Here is a 25,653-nt window from a genome sequence, read left to right as displayed (position 1 = left end):
GAAAATTCCATAAGATGGAAGGGATGAACATGCAAAAGTCAAATGCTTTGGCAGCTAGAATTTCAAGGACCCCTTGTTCAGCCCTATCATAACTTTGAACAATCGCTGAACGGGTTAAGTAAAGTGAAGACTAACTCTTCTTCAGCATCTATCCTAAAGCATTCCAATCCTTTTTCATTGCACAAATCAACAGAAATATATAAACTCATAAATATTAATAAATATTGATTGCTGCTTTCCCAAGTCTTCTTTGATCCTTTACCTGAGCAGAATAGCCATTGAAGAAGGAGTACCAGAAGTGCACTAATGTGAAAGCAAAGTTTTTGTAGAAGAAATACCGAAGGAATTTGCACATTCTGATGTACGACCATCGACCATGAACGAGGAGCAGCCTCTGGAGATATCTGAACTGGCCAAAAGAGTAGTCACTGGACATGACAGCTTGCATCCCTTCTTGACCACTTATCCCAACACCAATATGGGCAGCTAGAATAAGAGTAAAAAATAAACACCATTGAACTGGTTCATTTATTGTACTCAGCTATATTGGATAATTCATTTTTGAAAAATAAGTAATAAATAAATGTTTCAAGAAATGTAAAAATGGAACAAAAAAATATTAATTCCTGGTTTTGTTATACGTCATGTAGCCTTCCTTGTTATTTTTATCTCGGCCATCTCTGCGTTTTCCCAAAACTGTAGAGTGTTGTTTTTTTTTTAAAGTGCATTTCAGGAATGCAAACAGCACTTATTATTTTTAAAAAGCTTTCCATTATTAAAATTTTAACAAAACTTTATTGTGTAATACAATGTGAAGTTCGGAAACAACAAGCAAAAAGATAGTAAGCACGAAATGCAAAGAATGTGTAAGCTGAGGAACTAAATAAAACACAACAGTAATAGTTTACATAAAGACATCACTATCGTGAGAATAAAGTTTGAGATATGCATACAAACACATTCATGCCTTTTCTTGGGAATGGCTTTTATGTAACACGCAGAAAGGGAGTAAGAAATAATAAAGCAAAAAAATTAATGCATGATGTAAAAAAAGAAAACATATTTAAAACTAGTTTCATCAGACAGGCTCAAAGATACTGATTTTCAGCAGCGTCTGGGTTTTCTTTGGTCAATCAAGTATTTCAGTTTTTAGAGAAGTTTTATTTTATTTCATTTCTATTTCATTGATAGAATGAATCTATATTTCATTGATATTTAAACTTTTCTACTTTCACAATTTCATTTTATTTATTTATTTCTATTTCATTATTTCATTTTATTTATTTTATTTTATTTATTTTAAAACATTTGTATAACTGCCCATCTTTCAGCCAACTCTGAGTGGTTCTCAATCAAAGATTTAAAAAAAAACATATAAATCATTTTAGCATGGACTAAGCCTTAACTGTATCCATGTCACACTGAATGTTCCCTGCTAAAGGTAATGACAGTATCAATCAGTCAGAGAAATGATTGGTCCCAAATTCTTAGGTATTTAAATGTATGGAATAGGAATTAAGGGTGTCCTCCTTCAACTCTGATTCAAATCTGATATTTAAGCTCCGAATTCAGCTTATGTTTAAAAAGAAAATCTTGCATGCTTTTAAAATAAACTTTTCTACTTTCACAATTTAGCTGGCAAGATTGGCTCTTAATTTTTGTTTTGGCAAATCAGAGAATTGGCAGTTTCAGGGGAGAATTATGAATTCAATGGTGAAAGGGAGACTAGAGCAATGGAAATGCTAAGGTACAGAGGCTAGGGAACAATGGTAAGGAAAAACTCAGTCTCAAAAACCCATCTCAACCTTTCTCTTTAGAAATTTCCACCCTAAAACTGCTGATGGGTTGTTGTTGTTTTTTCCTGAGATGAAAAAGCCTTGAAGAAACTTTTTAAAAAGTCTTTTTTTTTCTAGTGAAGTAAAAGGTATTACTGTTCTTCCAAATTTGGCTTGGCTTTACTGCCAAGTCTGAGATGAACTTGGCTGGGGTTGTTTTTCACAAACCTAGAATGAAACACCAGCTGTTCAGTGGTGAAATCCAATTTTTTTTACTACCTGTTCTGTGGGCATGGCTTGGTTTGTGTGGTGTGGCTTGGTGGGTGTGGCAGAGGAAGGATACTGCAAAATCTCCATTCCCACCGCACTCCAGGGGAAGGATATTGCAAAATCTCCATTCCCACCCCACTCTGGGGCCAGCCAGAGGTGTTATTTGCCGGTTCTCCGAACTACTCAAAATTTCCACTACCAGTTCTCCAGAACCTTTCAGAACCTGCTGGATTTCACCCCTGCAGCTGTTTCAGAAAAGATCTATGTAAGAAATGTTACAGCAAACTTTAACTTTAACAGGCTAATATTAAGAGCCAAGCCAAATCTCCGTTAAATTGGGAATGGATTTTTCAAGCCCCAAAACACATTTATACATGAGAAAACCTACTTTACGATGGCAGTGAATAGTTTGAGGGAAATTGTGAACACTGGTTGGAATAGTTCATTAAAGTCCATTATTGCTTTACAGACTTTTTTCATTAAACCCCACTCTGTTAAACCCAGAATGCTTAAATTTAGGGTTTACTGTGCTTAGAATATAGAAAGATACTTCAACAGAACTGACACACCAAAAATATATTTATTTATTGCATCAGCCTGTTTGTCAAGGACAAGACACTCAACGCAGCCTGGCTACATAAGAATCTTTACTGCATACTAGTATGAAACCATGTTAAATGTGCCCTTTGTCAAAACAAAGTTGAAAATGTTCTTATACCCACAGTGGTTTAATTATAGTGTTATCCCAGCAATTTCACAGGTTGTGTTGTATTTCCCAGCCTCTGAATAAGGAACTCTTAGCTGCTGAATTCCTGCCCTAAGAAATTGAAAGGGCCAGTATAATTCCTACAGGTAGTCATGAGTCAGGTTTGACGTGCGAGTCCTCCTCACCTGACACTTGAAGGCTTTGCTTAAGGGCAATCTGTCTCTATCTTTCATGTCTTTCTCAGTCTTGACTAGACCTTGACAATCAGGTCAGAGTTTCCATCTACTGATGTTCTTCTTTCAAGATGTATTTTGGGGCAGACAAAAACTCCCTCCCTCATCTGTGAAAACTCAAAAACAATACTGAAAAGTTCGTCTGAACTTTGTTGTATCATCTTGTGCAGCATATGAGCATAATTGAGTGCCTCCAGAAGGTTCCATGGATAAGGTAGGATCTAGTAGCTGTGCCCAGCAATGTTAGTTGCCCAGCCTTGGACCCAGACTGAAACAGACAATGATGCACTATAAGAGTCATTAAGAGATCCAACTAAAAGTAAGGAGATGTTTTCTGACAGGGAGAAGAATTAATCAATGGAATAGCTTGCTCCATCACTGGATGTTTTCAAAAATAGACTGGGCAACCATTGGACTGGGATGGGACTCAAGGTCTACTGCCTTGAGCAGGGGGTTGGGCTAGAAGACTTCCAAGGTCTGATCCAGCACTATGATTCTAACTTCCGTGTTCCTTGATTCAGTGTGAAGATATATTGACTGAAATCTTCCTATCTTCTTCAGAAAACAGAACCCAACTATATGCAGTAAACCTACAAGAAAAAAAAAATGTTAGGCCTGACTTACTTTTAATCATATTCACATCATTAGCACCATCTCCAATAGCCAAGGTTATGGCTTTCTTGTATCTCTTTACCAGGTCGACCACCATGGCTTTCTGTTTAGGAGTAACTCGGCAACAAATCACAGCATTGCACTCGCAAGCTAAATCCACAAAGTTTCGTTGCTGTTGCTCCTTGTACAAGTCTATTCTTCGTTTTGTTTCCTTATGCTTTTGCTTCTCTTCTGCTGTTTTGGGAAATTTCAGTTTCAGGAGCTTCTTTTTCTTCGTTTTCTTCTCCAGGAGAATTTCATTCTGTAAAGAAAGATTCATCTCTATAAATGTTTAGGTAGGTAGGTAGATAGGTAGGTAGATGATAGACAGACAGATGCCAATAGATAGACAGATAGACAGACAGACAGACACTGATAGATTAGATAGGTAGGTAGGTAGGTAGGTAGGTAGGTAGGTAGGTAGGTAGGTAGATAGATAGATAGATTGATTGATTTTTGTCACACAGTATATATAAGCATAAGCATGAAATAACTATACAACATATAAGCATATATATAAGCATGAGTATGTAATAACTATATTAATTGGATATAACAAAAGGAAACAATAGGACAGTAATGGTAGGCACTCTTGTGCTCTTATGTATGCCCCTTACAGATCTCTTCGGAAAGGGGTGAGGTCAATAGTAGACAGTTTTTGGTTGAAACTTTGGGGATTTTGGGAAGAGACCACAGAGTCTGGTAGTGTATTCCAGGCATTAACAACTCTGTTACTGAAGTCATATTTTCTGCAATCAAGATTGGAGCGGTTAACATTAAGCTTAAATCTATTGTGTGATCATGTATTGGTGCAATTGAAGCTGAAATATAGATAGGAAGGACATAGATAGATAGATAGATAGATAGATAGATAGATAGATAGATAGATGGATGGATGATGGATGGAAGGAAACATATTTCTTATCTGCCCGTGTCACTCAGAGGAACACATGATACAAAGGCATGAAAAAAAAATTAACCATAGCAAAAGGACAGATGTCTGTTATTAGTAAAAATGGTCTTTAAAAATAAACAAAGCTGACTTCAGGAGAACCTGGGATTGGAACCAAAACAATATTTGACCTAATAATCACATTAATTCTTTCTTTTAAAACTTTCCTAGTCAAAGAAGTGTCCTATAAACCCAGCTATGGACCAGTTATGAGCATTATGAGTGATGACAATCGAAAGATAACTAAAACGTCATGAAAACTTCCAGTGTTGGAGCATTCACAACTTCTGGAGGCAAGTTGTTCCACTAATGGTTCTAACTGTCAGGAAATTTCTAAGGAGACTTAGTTCCTTAGTTCTAAGGAATTTCAGTTCTTCAAATTCCCCGTTTCCCAAAATGGTCAACACTCAACACATCTTGATGGTACCAAGTTGCAAAACTTTTTCTTTTTCCATTATTAATGGTTGGGGACAATTCTCTCAGACCCAGGTGTGAGAATCCAGTACTTACCAACCATGATCCAGTGATAATTAACGCTTGGTTTTTGCCTTCCGCAAAAAAGCGTTCATTGGCTGTATTGGAAGATTTGGCATATACCCCACTTCGGTTCCTCTGGTTTTCCAACCTTGTTTGCAAAAGAGCGCTAAGGGAAGGGAGGTAAGGGGGGAAATGTTTTTAGAAATCCATCGTGTAAAAAAACATCAAGTCATGGTGACTAAAAACAGAATTAAGTAAGTCTTTACAAACCCTTAACCACGAGGATTTAGCAAATGGCTTTTTGCAATTTAAGGTATGCAACGTATTTCAGAGGGCCCTGCCGTTTTCCTAGAACCCTACTCTATTTCAATAGTTACAAGGTGAGTAAATTGCTTAATTGTGGAATCTCTGGATTTCATCATAAAAAGTTATCTACCCAAACAAGAACTTCCAGAAACAGCACACCTTCTTTGGTCTATATTGGGGGTCTGCAAACTTGGCACATTTAAGACTTGTGGACTTCAACTTCCAGAATTCCTCAACCAGCAAAGCTGGCTGAGGAACTTTGGGAGTTGAAGTCCACAAATCTTAAAAGAGCCAAGTTTGCAGACCGCTGGTCTATATCAACAGTGAACAGCTGAGTCAATTCAGAGGAACAGCAGGAGGGAGGTGAGATTTAATTCTACCTACCCTCTTTCTCATCCCACAATGTATGAGCAACTTCTTCTTTGAGACTTTGAAAAGTATATTTGCCATGGAAAGTAGGAAAAGAAACACAAAAATGCAAAAATCCACATTCAAGGTCCATTTGTAGTACATGAATCAAAATAGCACAAACTCCTATATTATTCTGGTACTGCACTAACTTGCCAAAGATAGGCTACCATTTTTTGATTGTCCATTAAAGTGGCTTCAGTATACAAGAATACATTGCAATCTTGTCCGATCCCAAACACAGCCAGCAACCCAAAGTACAACTAAGATATTTACAGTATCTCATTTAACAACAATTCTGGGAGGTACAATACATAAATGAAGAATTTACAATTGCCACAATATCACTTCATTAGCTGTGTGGCTAGGCCTGGATTCTAATCCGAGTCTCTTTGCCCAAGTACAGTGACAATGCAGAAGACCATTGTTATTTTGAGTTTAGTTGTGATTTCTCCCTCATATTAAGAAAAGTCTAGAAGTTTAATGTTCACTTTGAGCTAATCTGCTTGTTTTCTTTTACTCTTGTTTACTTAATAAAGGAAAGGGGGAGGAATTAAGAAACATCTAGAAGTTCACTTCGAGCTAATCTGCTTGTTTTCTTACTTAATCAAAGAGAGAGGGAGCAATCGTCACATAACTGCAAAATTTTTCTGACTGTTAGAGGAGTATTTATTTATTTATTTGAATTTATATCCCGCCCTTCTCCGAAGACTCAGGGCGGCTTACACTATGTCAAGCAATAGTCTTCATTCTATTTGTATATTTATATACAAAGTCAACTTATTGCCCCCAACAATCTGGGTCCTCATTTTACCTACCTTATAAAGGATGGAAGGCTGAGTCAACCTTGGGCCTGGTGGGACTTGAACCTGCAGTAATTGCAAGCAGCTGCTGTTAATAACAGACTGTCTTAGCAGTCTGCGCCACTCAAGGACCTTTGTATATTTGTAGGTATATATATAAATATATAAATAAATATGTTTGTATATTTGTAGGTTGAACTGGGGAGTCCTTGGTGCTCTCTGAGCTTGGCTGTTTTCTTGCACACATTTCACTACCAAACTAGGTAACATCATCAATGCTAGTAGAGTGTAGGGTTTGCTCTCATTTTATATATTAGTGGCTTGTCCTGTTAGTGTTAGTAGGAGAGATCTTGGTGGTTCCTTGATTGGGCTATTGTTTACTTTTCGTCTGAGTTGGTATTCCTTCATTGGGGTATTGTTTGTTTCTTGAGTCTTAGTCTAATGATAACCTGGGTGTTAATCTCTGCTCATCTGAGTGTTGATTGCTGGTAAGGAGGTTTTGTGGTCTTTTTGTTTCCTTTTTGGCTTTTTGATTGTCTCTTTTTGAATGGTATGTAGATGTTGCTCATCTCTATGTGCCTATTGATGATCAATTTGTCCGAGTGCCAGGTTTCCAGGAATTCTCTAGAATTCTGGCATGGTCTAAACCTGGGGTCTCCAACCTTGTCCCTTTAAGACTTGTGGACTTCAACTCCCAGAGTTCCTCAGCCAGCTTTGTTGGCTGAGGGACTCTGGGAGTTGAAGTCCACAAGTCTTAAAGGGACCGAGGTTGGAGACCCCTGGTCTAGAATGCTCATAGTTTCCCAGTAGGAACTATGATTAAACCTATCCATGTTATGAAATTAAAGAGTTTTTTTTCATCATAACAATTTTCTTACTGTAAAAGTCTCAGACTTTTGATTCCCATTCTAGAGTCATGTGCCTTCCAGACAAAGTTAGGTCTTGCAGTCTCATGACCATAGCAGGGCCATGAAGTCCTGGTGCTAGGTTTTGATTAAAAACTTGGGGTTGTTGTTGTTGTTTGTGGGATGCTTATGCACATAATCTAGCATTAGATAGCGTGGAAACTGATCACCCTCGGGGTATTTCTGCTATTGTCATTAAGTAGCTCCTGGTAGCCTGTAAGTAATCTTGTTTGCATACTTTTTATGTTATGCTTTTAAATCTGTTTGCTTTAGCTAATAATAAAACTTAAAATCCCTTTATTTACTGGTGCACTTATTGTCTCTGGATCCAAAAGAACCAATTACCTGGGTACTTGATCGCTGCTCTGATAATTGGCAAAACACCCCATTAAATGTTCCACACCAACATCCCTTAGACTGATTCCCTCAACTCAGAGAATGTTTAATTAGCCATTTGTCTCATCTAAACAGTCCCTGGCCATTTTGGCTTGTAATTCCAATATCTGAGAGGCTGCTACAAAGAAGAGGGAGTCAAGCTATTCTCCAAAGCATCTGCAGGTAGGACAAGAAGCAATGGGTGGAAACTAATAAAGGAGAGAAGTAATTTAGAACTAAGGAGAAATTTCCTGACAGTGAGAACAATTAACCAGTGGAACAACTTCCCTGCAGAAGTTGTGAATGCTCCAACACTGGAAGTTTTTAAGAAGATGTTGGATAACCATTTGTCTGAAGTGGTGTAGGGTTTCCTGCCTGGGCAAGGGGTTGGACTAGAAGACCTCCAAGGTCCCTTCCAACTCTGTTATTCTATTCTATTCTTGAGCATATTTAGAGATACAAAGATACAGCACGCATCTGCCACTTCTCAAAGCTGTTGCACATTTGCAGCAAATGCACAGAGGTTCTATGATCAGGCCCTGGGGAATCCAAAGCACTTATCAGAATCAAATCCAAAACATTCAGATCTCTTTTAATGTAATCTCTTGCATTAAAATGGATTTACCTGACGTCTTCTCCATAGTGGATATTAGTTTCATCTGTTAAGAGTTCACAGGAAAAACCAATATTTTCAGCAGTTTCTGTAAGAGGAGAATGCCAAGTCACAGTTTATTTTCTCATTTTTCCCATGCATGCAGGTGAACATGTTCAGTCATCAATTTAAAAAACAGAAACTTTAGAATTATTTGCTGCCCATAGGTAATTTACCTTGGGGAAAATAAACAGCAACTGATTGTACAAATTACCTTTTTTGTCACCTGTCAAAACCCAGATCTTAATATCTGCTTTTGCCAATTTGGAGATGGTTTCTGGTACCCCGTCTTGTAACTTGTCTTCTATTGCAGTGGCACCTAAAAGCTGCAGATTAAGAAAGGATGAATTTTATTTAATATGGCATTTTAGCTATTAATGGTTTCTTACTCACACAAACTATCAAAATATTAAAAGTGGCTATCCTAACATTCCATGAGAAAAGCTAGGAAAGGATATAACCATGGATATTAGCATACCTAGATAATATTTAGTTATTATTTATATCTCACCCTATCTTTTGATGCTCAAGTTGTCTTACATGGGGATATCTCTCATTTTATCTCCAGAAATAGGATGGATTGACAGAAAGGTGATTGGCTCTAGCTGAAGGGAAATTTAGCAATAGCATTTAGGCTGTTACACCACCCCATAGTGTTTTACAGGACTCTCTGGGCAATTTACAATGTACAAACATTATTTGCACATTGTCTCAACAATCTTTGTTCTCATTTTACTGATCTTGGAAGGATGGAAGGCTGAGTCAACCTTGAACCCTGTCAGGATTGAACTCCAGGCTGTGGACAGAGATTGCCTGCAATACTACATTCTAACCACTGTGCCATCAGGGCTCCTAACCCAAATATTCACCATTACACCGTACTAGGAAGTCCCCCCTCCCCAGATTAAAATATTCTTTATTCTTAATATTAAGCGAGGCAGGATAGAATATTTCCTCAAAGGAGAAACGGAGGAACATGTTCTTAAAGGCAGAAATCAGTCCCAGTCTTCCTGCATAGTAAACCAGCCTCCAGCAGATGCCTGAAGTCTTTAGAGATGGATATTTTGTGCCCATTAATAAATCCAAGCCAGCCTATTCATAAACAAAACACCTTCAGCCCAGCTCCCCCAGAAGGGATTCAAAGTAGAAAAAACAAAGACTCTTAAAATCTACATCCCCCACTCAAATTCTAAGGACAGGACATGACCCTGAGGATATAATAGGATTAACCCACCACCATTAGAATAGCAGAAGGCACAAGGCTCACTACATTGCACAACCTCCTGGAGCATCTCAATCAGAACCCTATAAAGAGCCATCCAGTCACTCAGCCATTTGGTCAGCCACCCTAGGAACATGCTTCTGTCACTGAAGTTTCTGGCAACCAAATAAACAGAGACTTTCTTTCCAACCAGCCAGCCTCCATTTTATTTCCAACGTCTTTCTCTCGGCTTGGAACTGGACTGGATTTTTCTTCCTACACTACATTCTTCTTTTATCCCAACCAAACACTATCCGATTACGATCCCATGAGTTAGGTTACCCTGAGAGAAAGAGAGGGCAGCTATCTTAGCATCATCAAATGACCTTCATGTTTACATGTGGATCTGAATCCAGGTTTCTCCAATTCCTAATTTGACATTCTAAATAGGCCACTTTCACTATCAAAACATGGAGTAGGTAAAGGAAAATCAACATTTCACTTGTGTTTTTTTTCCCTTTCTGGACTGCAGCCTCTGTATGGGCCATAGTTGGCAATTTTAGGGCTCAGGTTATATATTACATTTATACATTTTTTCTAGGTCAGGTTCCCACTCCCTTGAATATGTTAGACTTCATCACACAGAATGCTTAGTCTTCATCTACGCAAGCTGAGAACTTACTGGAGAAAAGATGCTGGAGAAAGTTGCTTTAGCTAGAAGGATAAAACTCCTCAACGAAAATATGTAAATTCATTGGGAACTATTTTACGGGCATAAGGCTAACTTTGGATTTGTTTCACATCCAATCTTTGAATTTATTATTAAAGAATTATATAGTTTTTGTTTAATGTACTGCTTATGGTTTGCAACTTCAGCAGTGATTAAACACATACAAGCGAGAATGGGATATCTGGGTTTTTGTATGAAGTTTGAGAGTAGGTAATGGCAGATGTTTCTCTCTCCTAGGGCACAAAGAAAATGTATCTGCTGTGAACTCTGTGTGGCATCAGGAAGGGCATCCAGCCAGCAAACGCTCAGCTCCAACCAGTCGCCCCAACTCTACCTCAAATTAAGGGATTACAGAGTCATAAAAACGGAGGGTTTTTTTAACAGAGAAAAAATATGAAATATTCTACAATATTATGATGATGTATTTGTGTCTATGAAGCAGGAGGTGGTGTGAGGGACTAAAGTGAAATGGCAGTTTCCCAGGAAGGAGGACATTTCAAGGAGGGGTTGAGAAAAGAGGCAGCCCAGCCCAGAGCTGGATAGGAGGCAGAGGAAGAAAGTTGGGATGGCCACTCCCTAGAGAATCTCTGGGATGGGGGCGGGGAAGTGAAGGGTTAACTTTTTGTTCATCATCATGTACATATTTTGGAATGAGGGCAACGCTCTTATCTCGGATGGCAAACCTCATTTAAGCAGCGTTCCCAGCATATACAAGGATACAGGATGATACAAATTGTAACCCTGAAATATTTGTTGCTTTTACCTCTTTTGCATACATGCGCATACATGCATATTCACAGGAAAGCCAATGATGTAATTACTAACCAATTATTGTGCCTTGGAGATTCATTAGCCAATAATGAAGTAACAGATATGTTAACTAAGCTGAGGTAGTTATGGAAAGCTATATAAACTAATGTTCAATAAGATGCTGTTGATTCTAGACTCTGTTTACTGTTGATTCTATGCTATTGATTCTATGGATTCTTTATGCTATTGATTCTACTTTTTATTCTGAATAAAGTCTGATCAATCATCTTCAGCCTTCGGGTCGTTGCAACAGGGAAGCAATAAAGATTTTGGCTGGTTGTCTATATGCTGTGAGCAAATAAAGAACTGAACTTTGACTTAACTGTTCTAAGTTGTTCTTGGGTTGGGCCTGAGAGTTATAATCCTTAATACCGTAATATACTGGAACATATTAGTTTTTATGAATGCCTCAGATCCATCGTTTACACACCTGTGTTTTATTATTCATACCTTATTTCCTGTTTTCATGCATCTTTTATTATATTTCTCTTACTTACTGTATATTATCTTTACTCATAGGCTTTCAAAATAATAAAGCAATAAAAAAGAATATATGTGCCTTTATAACTATTTTATAGACTGGAAAATCAAGGTGAAAAAATATAAATGGGATAGAACATCTGTAAGGTCAAATGGAAGGTCAAAGAATAAAGCTCCCATCTCAGTTCCCCATCAGACTTACAATTAGATTTTGCTCAATTTCTTCATACACTTTGTCAAGAGCTGCCTCGCGGTTTCTTAAGGCCAGAGAAGCTGCCATGAACTTCTTTTCCCATGCTTCATATTCATAATGGCTAACTTCCTTGTAGCAAAGACACAGCGTTCGAAGGGTTTCATTTGCAAAGATCTGTCAAAGAGAGAAAAACAATGGTTGAAAGAACGTACTGGGTTCTGATCTGAACAGATTCTCCTTGGGGATAAAATATAAGAATCTTCATTCATCCTAATCATCATCATTATTATTTATCAAACTTATATGCTGTTCAACTCTTAAGAATTCTGGCAGGTCACAACAATCAAAACGAAGAACTGCATATGCAGATAATACTCGATTTAAGACTAGTCACTTAGCAATCATTCAACATTACAATTGGACTTGGATTTGAAGTTCTGATGCGCAGAGGGTAAAAAACAGGTTACTTCCTGGTTAAAACCAGGAAATAACAATGACCGGGTGGGTGGGCGGAGCCTTGCACCACCATCGCTACTGGTTCTCTGAACCACCAGCTGCCATCGCTATCGGTTCAGCCGAACCAGTCTGAACCGGGAGCATTTCACCCCTGCTTTGAAACCTCCTCCCAGAGGGGACCAACAGAAACAGACTGTGAAGTGGGTGTGTGGGGACTCTAACAATGCTTCAAGCTCTAAGCACATAGCACTTATAAGCAGTATTATTATCCTGAATAATGGGAAGTGAGCTTCCTCTTCTTGGCTGCCCTTACCACTCTCTGCGTGGACTTTCTATCTGAGGCACTGCAGCCACCGAACCAAACAGTGATGCAGTTTGTTAAAATGGCATACCAAGGCACATCTATTACTGCTTGTGCCACTGCGTCCTTGACCAACTGAAGCTTCTAGGTTAAGGGCACTCCTAGAAAGAAGGCATTACAATAGTCATGCCATGAGGTGAGTAAGAAAGTCAGACATTTAATTTGTATTAATACTAAATGCCTTCTGAAGGGAAAACAATGTAGGCATATACAGACTAATCAACTATGAAAAATTTAAAAGTATATTAATGATGTTTAGTCTGGAACTATGGTATAAAATCGACACCAGCAACTACAATAAAAAAGTAAGAACAAAAGCTTATCAAAACCTTGCAATTTCATGTTGCTACAAGAAAAATCCATTGTCTTCAGGGGCCTGACTTTTAGTATTGCAACTGTTTATTTGTTTTATTTATCAAATTTAAGTACCATCCATCTCACTCTCAGATGTCTTTCTACTTCAGGCTCAGAAAACTACTACTGTATATTGAAACAATTTTCAGTTCGTAGCTAGTTTTAATAGTTATCCTGGTAAGATATTCCAACTTACATTCAACGCATCTTCGGTATCCTGTTTGTTAGGATTTCTTGGATGCAGCCGTTCAAAAATCACTGTATCAGCTCCTTTGCAATAAAGTTTGATGGCCCCATTGGGATCTCTTACTACAAAAAAGCAAACAGGAAGAATTGAAAAAGGAACCATTTCTTTACTGAAGCTAAGTTATTAAAACAGATATATTTTACAGAAAATACCTGCAGTCTTGCACCTGAACATTGCCACACAGTAATCTTTGCAATACTCCAGAATCCTTTCCAGAACTTTATGATCATCATTAAGTGAACCAATTATTTTCTAGTGAGCTGCAAGATGAGTGAGCTTTCAATTTGCAAATAATGAAGCCTTGCAGGGTTTAGGAGGCTATATTTCCATAGGCTGATATTCTTCATTCATTCTGCTCCAGAACTTCAGGTGTTCTGTTTACAGGTCCTTTAAGAGGAATAGTGGCTGGACAGCTTTGCAGGGACCAACACCAACACTTTACAATGATCAGATATTTTTTTTTTGCATAAATTGTGCAAATGTACACCACCTTACTGATTCCACTTTGAAATGCAACCTGGATTGAGCTGGGCTGTTTGACTCTTTCAGATCATGGCAATTGTTCTCCATAGTAGCCTAAAGGAAGGGAGTTGGGATAATATTGATCAGGTGCATGTTGATCTCTTTTTATTAGAGGACCAATGGAGAAAAGATAATTTATTTCCTTTTTTGCATAGTATGCAGCTGGAGATGAGTCAATTGTTATTCTAGAGTGGGGAGCTGATTAATTGATAGAGTCATTAAATTTATACGCTATCCAACTCACTCTGAAAAGTGAACTGATTAGATGGTGCATTTCAGAATCATTGGAGAGATTGGTGAGTCAATCAGCAAAAAATTTACTTTGAAAAGTGCCCAGGTGTCACTGCATAGGGCACCAACAATTTGTGGGCAGGAAATGTTAATTATATTCATCTCCTTTAATTTCTCTATAGGCATCCAGAAGACATTATATGGAAGCAGCATAATGGTATGTGGGAATGACCTTAGAAAATAGGAGGAACAGCTATAAGAATGGTTGGATAAAGGGCAGCGTAGCCCACAAATGGTGTATGGGCATAGCATAAGAGACCCTTGGACTGTAAAGATGATGGAGTGAAATTTAATTTCAGACTTGCAAGATTCTGTTAATGTAATTTTACAATAAAGTAGAATTGGTTCACCAGGCATGCTTCCTGTCCGAACTACCTTGCAAGACTGGCATGTAGACAATGGAAGACCACAGTGAATATACAGAAATTGGGGTCACCACCAATTCTTTAAAAAAATAACTCTCAGTCCCTTAACTGATCCACAGAGCTCAATTTGATTAAGGCAGTTAGAGGGGTATTTTTTTCCTACTGTTTACAATCTTGAGAATACAATTACCGTATTTTTTGGAGTATAAGACGCACCTTTTTCTTCCCTAAAAGGGGGTGAAATTTTGGGTGCATCTTATACACTAAATGTAGCCCCACCCACCCACTGGCCCCCACCCTATGGCCTCTGCCTCCCAGCAATTTTCCTCCTTGCAGCAAGCAGCAAGAAGAAACAGCCCATTTCAGCTTCAGCACAGCCTAATTAGCACAAGTTGATTGTCCCCGACTCTCAGCTGTTTCAGGCTACAGGGATTGCCATTGCCTATTGCTGCGCACGTCTCTGCTGCTTGCTGCAAGGAGGTAAATTGCTGGGAGCAGATTTTTTTTTCCTTGTGCTAATCAAGCTATATTGAAAATGAAAATGAAAGAAAAACAGGCTATGTGCTGTTTGCTGCAATGAGGCAAAATTGCTGGGAGGCAGAGACAGAGGCAGATTTCTTTTTCTTGTTTTCCTCACCAAAAAAGGTATGTCCGTCTTATAGTCCGGAACATCTCGTACTCCAAAAAATATGGGTAAGTTGTTCCAAGTCCTTGGGATGTAAATAAATACAATCAAACTTTAGGGCAAAAGTATGGGAGATGTTCATCTCATGTTGCCAAATATTTTAACCCTAATAATGATGAATTATATAGCTATAGTGATTTGCCCTTAGGGGACTCTGTCACCGATTTGGCTTAGCACATGAAGAACAAGAGGCATAGCCTGCTAAGCTGATACCATCTTCATGGTCCTAAGATTAGGTAATATGGAATTTGATTGCATGGGAGAAGTAAAGCTCAAAGCTAATATGACTGTTCGTATGAAGTTATACCAGAACAGCATCTATTTTAATTATTTTTCTTTTAAGACCAACAAGCTGAGGCATTTTCTTCCTTAAATAGAACTCTGTGGTATTACCTTTTTCTAGAACTGGAAAAAAGCTGTTGACTTACTGATAACAGACATCCTTTTTCTGTCACTGTTGAAATCCAAAATGGCAAGCACATCATAGGTTTTCACAATTCCCATTTCACTTATGGTAATGGTATTTTGTGTGCGTGACAGGAAAGCGTAACCCAAGTTTCTGGCTGCGGTTACCAATGCCCCTTCGTCTGGAGAAGCAGCATGATAGTTGAGCTCACCTTGATGAAAAAAAAAACCCAATAAGAAATCCTTACATTCCTTGGAAACTGATGCTGCAGTTAACAAACCTATCTCATTCCTAGTATTTATTTATTGCATATATCAGGGGTGTCAAACTCAATTTCATTGACGGCCGCATCAAGGGTTGTGTTTGACCTCGAGGGGCCAGGGTGGGCATGGCCAGCTCAACATATCAGGGGCACCTCTGGTGGCCCAAGCGCTCTGCCAGTGAAAATGGGCTCCTGAGCTCCGTTTTTGGCTCCGATGGCCTCCTGCAACCCTCTGCCAGGGAAAACGGAGCTCGGGAGGGCCGCCCATGGCCCTCACAAGCTCTGTTTTCCCTAGCAGAGGCACCGCAGGCTGGTCCTTCACTGTTTCCAGGGTGGCCCTGTGGGCCAGATCTAAGCACCCTGTGGGCCGGATCCAGCCCCCGGGCCTTGAGTTTGACACCCCTAGCATATATTCATTCTTTTATTTATTCATCATCAACAGCCTTTGTTCCCGGAAGCTCAACGTGGCAAAAATAGAGTTGCTGTTCTTTCCCCCTCACCCCAGTCTGGGAGACACGAGCGATGACTTAATTAGCCAGCAAATCAGTCCATGGCAACTATCAGCTCTGGCAGCAAACTAGCGAGTGTCTGCCAAGTCTCTCTGTTATCTCTCTTGATGTCGGTGAGTCAGCCAGGAAACCAGGAACAAACAGTACTTCAGCTCAAGATCTCTCCCTCTAAGCAGTTGATTTGCTTGCCACGAAGTGGTATAGCAGCTCTTGCTGCTTTTATACTCTGTGGGGTGTGGCTCCGTGATTCAGCACTTCCTAGGCCTGCCCCACCCCTGCTTCTGTTGTTCCCGCCTCTCCTGCCTATGAAACCTAGGGTCCACCCAAGCCTGATTGCCATCAGCCAGGTCTGGAGCTGTGGCCTGAGGGGGGAAAGAGTCAGGGGACAGAGGCCTCGTTATCTCCTCCACCTGGCCTGCCTCTGGCTCCTGGAGCTGAGCCAGGGAAGCTGGTGCTCCAGAGGTAAGTCCTGATGGCCCTTCCCTCTCAATTTCCGAATCACTTTCTGGCAGAGGGCCCGGCTCAGGGGGCGCAGACACAACAGTTGCCCTTTGTGTCATCTTCAGCAACAACAACTCTGTAATCTAGTACGAGTTAAGTGAGGGCAACAGCTCTCAAGTTAGGACTTGTACATGATTCTCCACAGTCCAAAACAGTATCTTAAGTAGTGTATTACACCAGGTTTATGCGGATTGTCTCACTGTGCACATGTGGCATTTCCATATTGGTAAAATAATTTATAGGACCTTCTAGAGCAGCGGTCACCAACTGGTGGTCCGCAAGAAAATTTTGGTGGTCCACAGAAAAATTATTTGCATTTTTTATATTGCACTAAATCAGGTGTCCTCAAACTATGCCCCCTGGGCCAGATACGTGCAATGAACGTTTCTGTTGCTGCAGAGAGTTCTCCCCCTTTGGGGTCTTTTTGTGTGGGTCGGAGGGAGGCAGAAATTCTGACTTGGGGTCTGCTTCAGCCTCCTAGTGTGGGGCTTTGGGCGAAGGCTGGAGGGAAATGCTGCTGATGGTGAAGAGCCAGAGGGCCTTGTTCCAGTGGAACTGCACATGACCTGGAAGTGGCTGACCATCTCAGCCTGCTGAGCCTCCAGCGGGTGGTACCTGGCCTTGCACTCCCGCAGGTCTTCCTTCTGCTTGGAAAACCTATGCTATAGTCCTCAGTGAGGTGCTTCTGCTGAGCTTCCTTCTCAGTCAGATACAATTTGAACTGAACTGTTTTGTCAACTCTTTCTCGTGGTGGCTGCTTAGCTCCAGCAACTGCTTCCTGTTGGGGCCCTCAGGAGCCTGGGCAGGGAGGCAAGGAGTGCTGGGAGGCAAGGGGCAAGTAGAGACCAGCGAGGTACCCCTTGACATGAGTGACATTGATTTGGCCATGCCCACCCAATCACACGACCACCTAGCCACGCCCAGCCAGCCATCGTTAGGCAAATCATATTAGTGGTCCGCGGGATTTTAAATTATGAATTTAGTGGTCCCTGAGGTCCAAAAGTTTGGTGACCCCTGTTCTAGAGTCACCTCCAAGCCCCAGATTTTAACAGATTATCAGGCAAGATATTCTATTATCAGAATGTGGTTTGAACAACAATGGTGGCAAAAAGGACACAGATAGTCCTCAGCTTAGAATCACAACACAAAATTTATGTTGCCAAGTGAAACATTTGTTAAGGGAATTTTACCCCATTTTACAACCTTTCTTGCCACATTTGATAAATGAATCACTGCAACTGTTAAGGTAGTAACACAATTGTGAGGTGAATCACTGCAGTTCTTAAGTTAGAAACACGATTGTTAAGTGAATCTGGCTTCCCCAATGACTTTGCTTGTCAGAAGGTCGCAAAAGGGGATCACATGATCCCGGGACACTGCAACTGTCATATGTATGAACCAATTGCCAAGCATCCAAATTTTGATCACGTGGCCATGGGGATAATTGCAAAACGATAATGACCAGTGCGCTCCCATAGGGAGGTTCTCCTCAGGGTGCCGTCGGCCAGTCAATGTCGGCTGGCGGCGCCCAGGGGGAGGGCTTTCTCTGTGGGGGCACCAACCCTCTGGAACAAGTTACCACCAGGTATCCGTCAACTCCCTGATCTTCGGACCTTTCGACGTGAGCTGAAAACATTTTTGTTTCACCGTGCAGGACTGGCCTAGTGGGTTTTAATAAGGAGTTTTATTGGTTTTAAGTTCTTCAACCAAATCTAAATTTTCCTTTTAAACTGGTCCTAAAAATTGTACTAACTATCTTTACTTTGGCTGGAAACCGCCCTGAGTCCTTTGGGAGAAGGGCGGTATAGAAATTGAAACAATCAATCAATCAATCAATCAATCAATCAATAAAAGCTGTAAATGTGAAAAACGGTCATAAGTCACTTTTTTTCAGTGCCGTTGTAAATTTGAACAATCACTTAATGAACGGTTGTAAGTTGAGGACTACCTGTATCTTCACTGCCATTAAACCAGTCCTGAAGTTGGTTCAATAATCTGATTTATTCCAAACCTAAGTAATGATTGTTTCTCATTCTGTTGAACTGCAAAATCATACCTTATTAAAGACCTCATATAGAACTGAGAAGCAAGTAAAGGATATTTTGCTGCTAACCATGCTTCTGAGTCAGTTGGTAACCAAGATAAATTTGTTGAATGTGGGCTAGAGTTTAGGAGGTGGAAAATTATGAGATAAGAGAATGCTTTGAGCACCAATGTCAGCAAAATGGTTTCTTGGCACTGCAAATATTGGCCAACAAATGATCATGTGATATCTGCAATAGTAGGTCAGATGTTCCTTTCAATAACGTATACTTTGGAAGAATAAAGTTATAAGAGACTTTGAAAATTAAACACACAGTCACAAATATGAAGTGGGTGTCTGGTCAAAATGAATAAACAAATAAGATTCTTTGGCAGTGTACAATGCATATTAAATACCACATTTCCCAGAAAATAAGACCGTCATATTGTCTTTTGGGCCCCAAAATAAGCACTGGGACTTATTTTCTGAGGTGTCGTCCCCCCCACACCATGTATGGGAGGCCCACTACTTCTGATTGCTCACGGTGGGGCAGGAAGCTACATGGGACGCCATTGCTTCTGCCACGAGGCAGTGGGGTGGGGTGGAGGTGCCCCACATGCCCTGCACTGGCTTACCTCAGGGCTCCTGCAGCCAGGTCATCCACACCCCAATACCTGCCTCACCTCATGGCTGCAATTCAATTCAAATCTTTATTGTCAGCGCATAACATATGTACAATGAGACTGGTTGAGCTCCTTCAGTGCACCCCACCCCCCGCAGCACTAGCAATCACACAAGCAGAAGTGGGCCAACTGCCATGTGGGCTCCTGCTACACATGGCTGCTGATGCTGCCGCCATGAGGCAAGTGTCAGGGCATGGATGGCCTGGCTGTGGGGGGGTGGGCTCTGAGATAAGCTGATGTGGGGCACGTGGGGCAGCTCCACTTCCTTGTGGAGCTTGTGGCTGCGACACCGCAAGCAACCAGATGGAAAGGACAGGTGGCCGGCTGTGCAGGCTCTTAAGTAGGGCTTATTTTGGGGTAGGGTTTATATTAGGCACGTGCTTAAAAATATGATAGGGCTTATTTTCAGGATAGGGTCTTATTTTTGGGGAAAGAGGGTTAGGAGTATATCAGATCATGCCAGGTAGCACTTACCATCACTAGCATCTACCATCACTGTGTGACAAATTGCCAGAAGGAGGAAGAATTGCTGAATTTCAGTTTCTTTCCCAGTTTTAATTTTTTCAATCAGGTAATGATCGTAAAAATTAAGTTTTCCATCTGCATGCACATTCCAGCTTAAATCAACTTGCTAAAAAAATAAAAAATAAAATACAACACAGTAATGATACCCATTACTTTAAATACTGACTAATCCCTTGATCGAATTCCCTCACAGAACACCCATGGCACTGATCTTCTCACCTGCATGCTCATCACCTACTATCTTTACTTCCCAGAATATTTCATTTTGAATATTAAGGTGTTTATATCCACCATTGACTTAAAGGCAATTGCCCATGTTCTCATAATGAAATACAGAGGGGGCAGGGGGGAATCCTGAGATAATAATACAGGTAGACCTCAACTTACAACCACAACTGAGTCCAAAATTTTCTGTTGCTAAGCAAGACAGTGGTTATGTGAGTTTTGCTCCATTTTATGACCTTTCACAGTTGTTAAGCGAATCACTGAAGTTATTAAGTTAATAACATAGTTTTTAAGTAAGTCTGGCTTCCCCATTGATTTTGCTTCTCAGATGATCGAAAAAGGTGATCACATGACCCTGGGACACTGCAACCATCATAAATACATGGCAATCATCATAAATACATGACAAGTAGCCAAATTTCGATCATGTGACCACTGGGATACTGCAATGGTTGTAAGTGTGGAAAAATGGTCATAAGTCACTTTTTTCAGCGCTGTTGTAACTTTGGACAGTCATTAAACAAATGATTGTAAGTTGAAGACTACCTATATCATAAGAGACTATAAAAGCACTTTTGGTAAAAACAGCTCGTCAGTCATTTGATTCCCAAGGCCATAACCGCTTCTTAAAATTCCTCCTGGGTTACCAACCACAAACGACTGAGGACTCCTAGCCCAAGGGTGTCAAACTTGATTTCATTGAGGGTCACATCAGGGTTGTGTTTGACCTCGGGGGGAGGGTGTGTATGGCCAGGGGGCATGGCCAGCTCGACATCACTAGTGTTAGGGGCACCTGTGGTGGCCCAAGTGAAAATGGGCTCCCAAGCACCATTTTCAGCTACAACAGCCTCCTGCCACCCTCTGCCAGTGAATGTTCTGCATGCGGCCCTCACGAGTTCCATTTTTGCTGGTAGAATGGGCCAGTCCTTCGCTGTTTCCAGGGCAACCCCATGGGTCAGATCTAAGCACGCCATGGGCCAGATCTGGCCCGCAGGCCTTGAGTTTAACACCCCTGTCCTAGCCTGATTAATTTCTGAAGTAAATTAATCTGAAGTAAAACATAAGCAGTTCCTGCCGATACTATGATTTACTGAACTCGGAATCATCAATAATCCACTAACATAAAAATATGCACTGGCTCAAAGTTGCCATATGATAACACATTTTAAATCTGCCATATTCAATCCCACAAAGCTACCAATTGCAGGTAGCAAAATTATCATCATCATCATCATCTATGGCTTCCTTGAATCCTTGTAAATAATTTTTGTCAGGGCTAGTTAGATGGTCCACCAAATTTGCATCACTTTAGTCTGTCTCCAATTTTATTTTCAGTAATTTTAAGCACCTGTTGTCCTGACACTAGTCAGGACCAGGTTAAGCAAGATGAGACAAACTGATTCTTTCCATTTTTGTAACCACCCATTTCTGCCTTTTTTATAACCATCCGCTACTCTCCTTTAGATGGCTCCAGAAAGGAGTTAAATTTGAGACAAAAAGGGGAAAGAGAGAGAAAGACCAGGTTTTCTTCATGACTTGCATGAGGAATTTAATTCAGATTAATTCATTCAATGCTTAAATTCTAAGCAAGTAAATAAGAAAACCAAGCAAGGTGACATATATATTCCAAGTATTATCTACTTGTCCCTGGAATCATAAATGTTGGCTCACAGACAATGGATCACCACTCAGTACCCAAGATTCAAAAAGATATCTACTCCCGTGCAGTACATGATCTACCCAATTAGAAACAGCATAAGCCTGCCCCTCTACCAGAAAAGGGTTCCAGCAGGTTCTGACCAGTTCTAGAGAACTGGTAGCGGAAATTTTGAGTAGTTCAGAGATCCAGTAATAAAAATTCTGACTGGCCCCACCCGCATCTATTCTCTGCCTCCCGAGTCCCAGCTGATCGGGAAGAAATGGGGATTTTGCAGTAACCTTCCCTTGGCATGGGGAGGGAATGGGGATTTTACATTATCCTTCTCCTGGAGTGGGGTGAGAATGGAGATTTTACAGTATCCTTCTCCTGCCACACCCACCAAGCCACGCCCACCAAGCAATGCCATGCCCACCAAGCCACACCCACAGAAGCAGTAGTAAAAAATCTTGAAACCCACCACTGCCCTCTACCCCTTTCCTTAAAGTTGTAGGAGAAAGACACTCGCTCCTGGAATTCTGCCAAATTTGCAGAGAGTCACTTTGGATAGTGAGAAGCACATAAATTTAATAACTAAATAAAAGTAAAATAAAAAAATAGATAAATTGTTATACTTACTTCTAAATGGTTATGCTCTTCGCCTGTTTTATCCCTGCAGTCTCCTGAAAAGCAAAATAAAACATCAACTCTGGTGCAAGCCCTATCTTGTCTTATCAGAAGAACCTATCACCTTCAACCATGTGTCTCTAAGAGTACAGTAGGAAGTCAGAGATGCATAGAAACAGAGCCTGATGGGAATTTGCACAGCTGAGGCAAGATTATCAGCGATTTCATCTTCCAGCTGCAGCTCCATGTGGACATAGCCAAAAATACCTGGTAGATCAACCTAATCTTCTACTGAGGGTTTCCAGGAGAATTCTTGTTTGCAAAGTTACAGTCTGCTCTTGTCATATTGTAAATCATTACTTCATTTGCCTAATGTTTTATTATAGTCACTCAAGGCTGTTTTATCTTTGTGGCAAGCAATCTTGTAAGTTGATTATACCAACCAGTGAAGGAAATAGTTCATGGTATCATAAAGGTGGAGAGAGCTATTGGGATCTTTGAATTTTCCTTTCTGCTTATTGCAGGAATCCAAATATAAGCATCCCAAGCTGATGCTTCCACTTGAACACTCAACAATCCAATAAACAGGAGCCCATTGCCTTTTTTCCCTAAAATTCATTCGGAATCTGCCTTCTATACCATATTGTGCATTTTGGAGCAAGGGAGAACTCTTCTATGTGATATCCTTTCAGTGCTGCTATATCTGTTCACCATAGTCTTTTATCATAGTCTCTTCATACCATGTTTCCCTAAAAATAAGACCAGGTCTTATCTTAATTTTTGCTCCAAAAGATGCATTATTTTCTGGTTAGGTCTTATTTTCGAGGAAATACAGTACTAAATGTGTCTGTCTGGCTGACAGTCTTAACTGGGGCTTATTTTTGGAGTAGGGCTTATATTACGAGCATCCTGAAAAAACATGCTAGGGCTTATTTTCCAGTTATTTTGGAGGGAACACAGTAGATCTCGCTTTCTAAACTCTGAACAATTCTTCTCATTTTCAGAACCCATTCTCATTTGCTGAATACTACTTGAGGTGTAGCGTTTCAGTCTGCACACAGTGCTTCAGCTGGGTTTTGATAGAAGCCAAGCAGAGGGAAATGTGTAGTTTAGAAATTATAATTTTGTGGATTTTATTCTAAAACTACATTTGCTCTTTTTGCAATCACATCATACTTTTGGCTCACACTTAACTTGAAATCAGTTATTGCAACAATTTTTTTACAAGTCTTAATTAACAGATATATCCCATACCTGCGTGATTTATTTTCTTTTCTAAGTAGTTTGCATTTGTCTCTCCAATTTCATAATATTATTCTCAACCTATTTTTCTAATTTATAGATAATCTAGTTTGGAATTTCTACCTTTCAGGAAATTAGCTATTCTCCCCAATTTTTTATCATGTACAAATCTGATAAGCATCACCCCATCTCATTAGCCAGGTCATTAATGAAAATATTGAAGAATGGGGGACATATCCTTGTGGCATCCTGCTTAATCCTCAGATGATCTTAGTTTGATGAGGAACATTTGATGAACATACTTTCAGTATGATTTTCATAGCAATCAATTATTTGGTTTTTTTTCCCCCTCTATACCATGAAAGTCCTGTAATCATTCATAATAAAAACTAGATTTACCGTAGGTTTGTCCATTTATGCAACATTTTTTGAAGGTCATGATATTCTGTGTCAATGTGCCTGTCTTGTCTGAGAAGATGTAGTGGATCTGTCCCAGCTGTTCATTCAAAGTGGTAGTTCTTGCTTTTGCAGCTGTATCCTTCTCTGGATAATACATCTGCAAGTCCCAGTTGATAAAATAACTTTGGCCCAGACGGATCACTTCGACACTAGTGAATAAGAAACCACAAAGATTACCCAGTTTTCAGAACTTCAGTACACAAGAAACATTGAACAAGAACTGTTTTACAGAAGTATTAAGGAATGAGCTGTCAACTTCAAACCGAATTGGACTGACATCAATTTCACGTTTTTCAGTTGCCACACTCTGTGGGGAGAGGCAGTGGTGGGATTCAAATAAGTTAACAATCGGTTCTCTGCGCTGATGACTGGTTGGATGGGTGTGGCCATGGTGGGCATGGCCAGTGGGTATGACAGGCAGCACTCAGCCTCCTGCACCACCACCCCAGGAGCAAAAACGTGACACGGGGGGGGGGGACATGCTGCACTCCTCCCCCGGCCTTGTTTTGGGTCTAGTAGGCCTCCTGCAGCCTCCTGGGAGCAAAAATGGGATGCAGGGGGGCCACACCGCACCCCTCCTGTGCCCCGTTAGTAGGTCTCCCTGCACTTATCTGGGAGTCAAAACAAGGCATGTGGGGATTCCTGGAAGGGGCAGGAAGGGGCGGGGCCAGCCAGCAATTTAACAACTGGTTCACCCGAACTGGCCTGAATTGGCCTGAACCAGCTGAATCCCATCACACAACACCGATCTTCCACATGGGAACCAAGATCATCCCCGCAGGTGTCAGATGAAAATAGGGAAGTGCCTAAGCAGCTCGCCAATTGACTTTATTGGACAATGTGACTGGTGACACTTGGGAAGGGGGACATATGCTATTTTAATTACACTGTAACCCCCGGGAATAATTAGAGTTGGTTTTGCATTTAAGCTTGCTGATATGATGTACCCAATAATGAAGTCCTTTAAGGAAGAATCCAGCCTTGCAGTTCTTATTTGCTTGGGCTCGTTAGTTGAAACCTAATGATTCTATAAATGCTAAGCAATACTGTCTGGTATTCTAAATTCAAAGCAATTTTTAAATCAGAATACCCATTTCTTACATTAGTATTTAGTGAGCCGTGGTGACGCAGTGATTAGAATGCAGTATTGCAGGCTAATTCTGCCAACTGCCTGCAGTTCGATTCTCACTGGCTCAAGGTTAACACAGCCTTCCATCCTTCCGAGGTGGGTAAAATGAGGACTGAGATTGTTGGGGGCAATATGCTGACTCTGTAAACCGCTTAGAGGGCTGTAAAGCACTGTGAAGCGGTATATGAGTCTCAGTGCTAGTGCTATTTACAAACCTG

General features: G+C 40.5%; 1 protein-coding gene across 2 annotated transcripts in view; it reads right to left on the bottom strand.

The window, feature by feature from the left end:
- ATP8B1 (ATPase phospholipid transporting 8B1) overlaps positions 1-24,451 on the bottom strand; it is a 36,646-nt gene extending 12,195 nt beyond the window's left edge. Inside the window, exons 1-11 of one of the 2 annotated variants that reach the window (XM_058170488.1) lie at positions 24,247-24,451; positions 22,618-22,661; positions 20,067-20,223; positions 15,637-15,825; positions 13,295-13,407; positions 11,937-12,101; positions 8,728-8,839; positions 8,487-8,562; positions 5,098-5,230; positions 3,609-3,897; positions 263-486 (exon numbers count right to left, since the gene is read on the bottom strand). In XM_058170488.1, the coding sequence (XP_058026471.1) occupies positions 263-486; positions 3,609-3,897; positions 5,098-5,230; positions 8,487-8,562; positions 8,728-8,839; positions 11,937-12,101; positions 13,295-13,407; positions 15,637-15,825; positions 20,067-20,223; positions 22,618-22,661; positions 24,247-24,403 (1,659 nt within the window). In that variant the 5' untranslated portion in view covers positions 24,404-24,451. The remainder of the gene's footprint in view (positions 1-262; positions 487-3,608; positions 3,898-5,097; positions 5,231-8,486; positions 8,563-8,727; positions 8,840-11,936; positions 12,102-13,294; positions 13,408-15,636; positions 15,826-20,066; positions 20,224-22,617; positions 22,662-24,246) is intronic. The other variant, XM_058170489.1, reaches the window with a different exon arrangement.
- Between the last annotated feature and the right edge of the window lie 1,202 nt (positions 24,452-25,653).

Source organism: Ahaetulla prasina, chromosome 2, assembly GCF_028640845.1.
Source record: "Ahaetulla prasina isolate Xishuangbanna chromosome 2, ASM2864084v1, whole genome shotgun sequence".
In the NCBI taxonomy this organism is placed as follows: domain Eukaryota; kingdom Metazoa; phylum Chordata; class Lepidosauria; order Squamata; family Colubridae; genus Ahaetulla; species Ahaetulla prasina.
The sequence above is the reverse complement of the archived record's forward strand: the minus strand, read 5'-3'. Positions and strand labels throughout refer to the sequence as shown.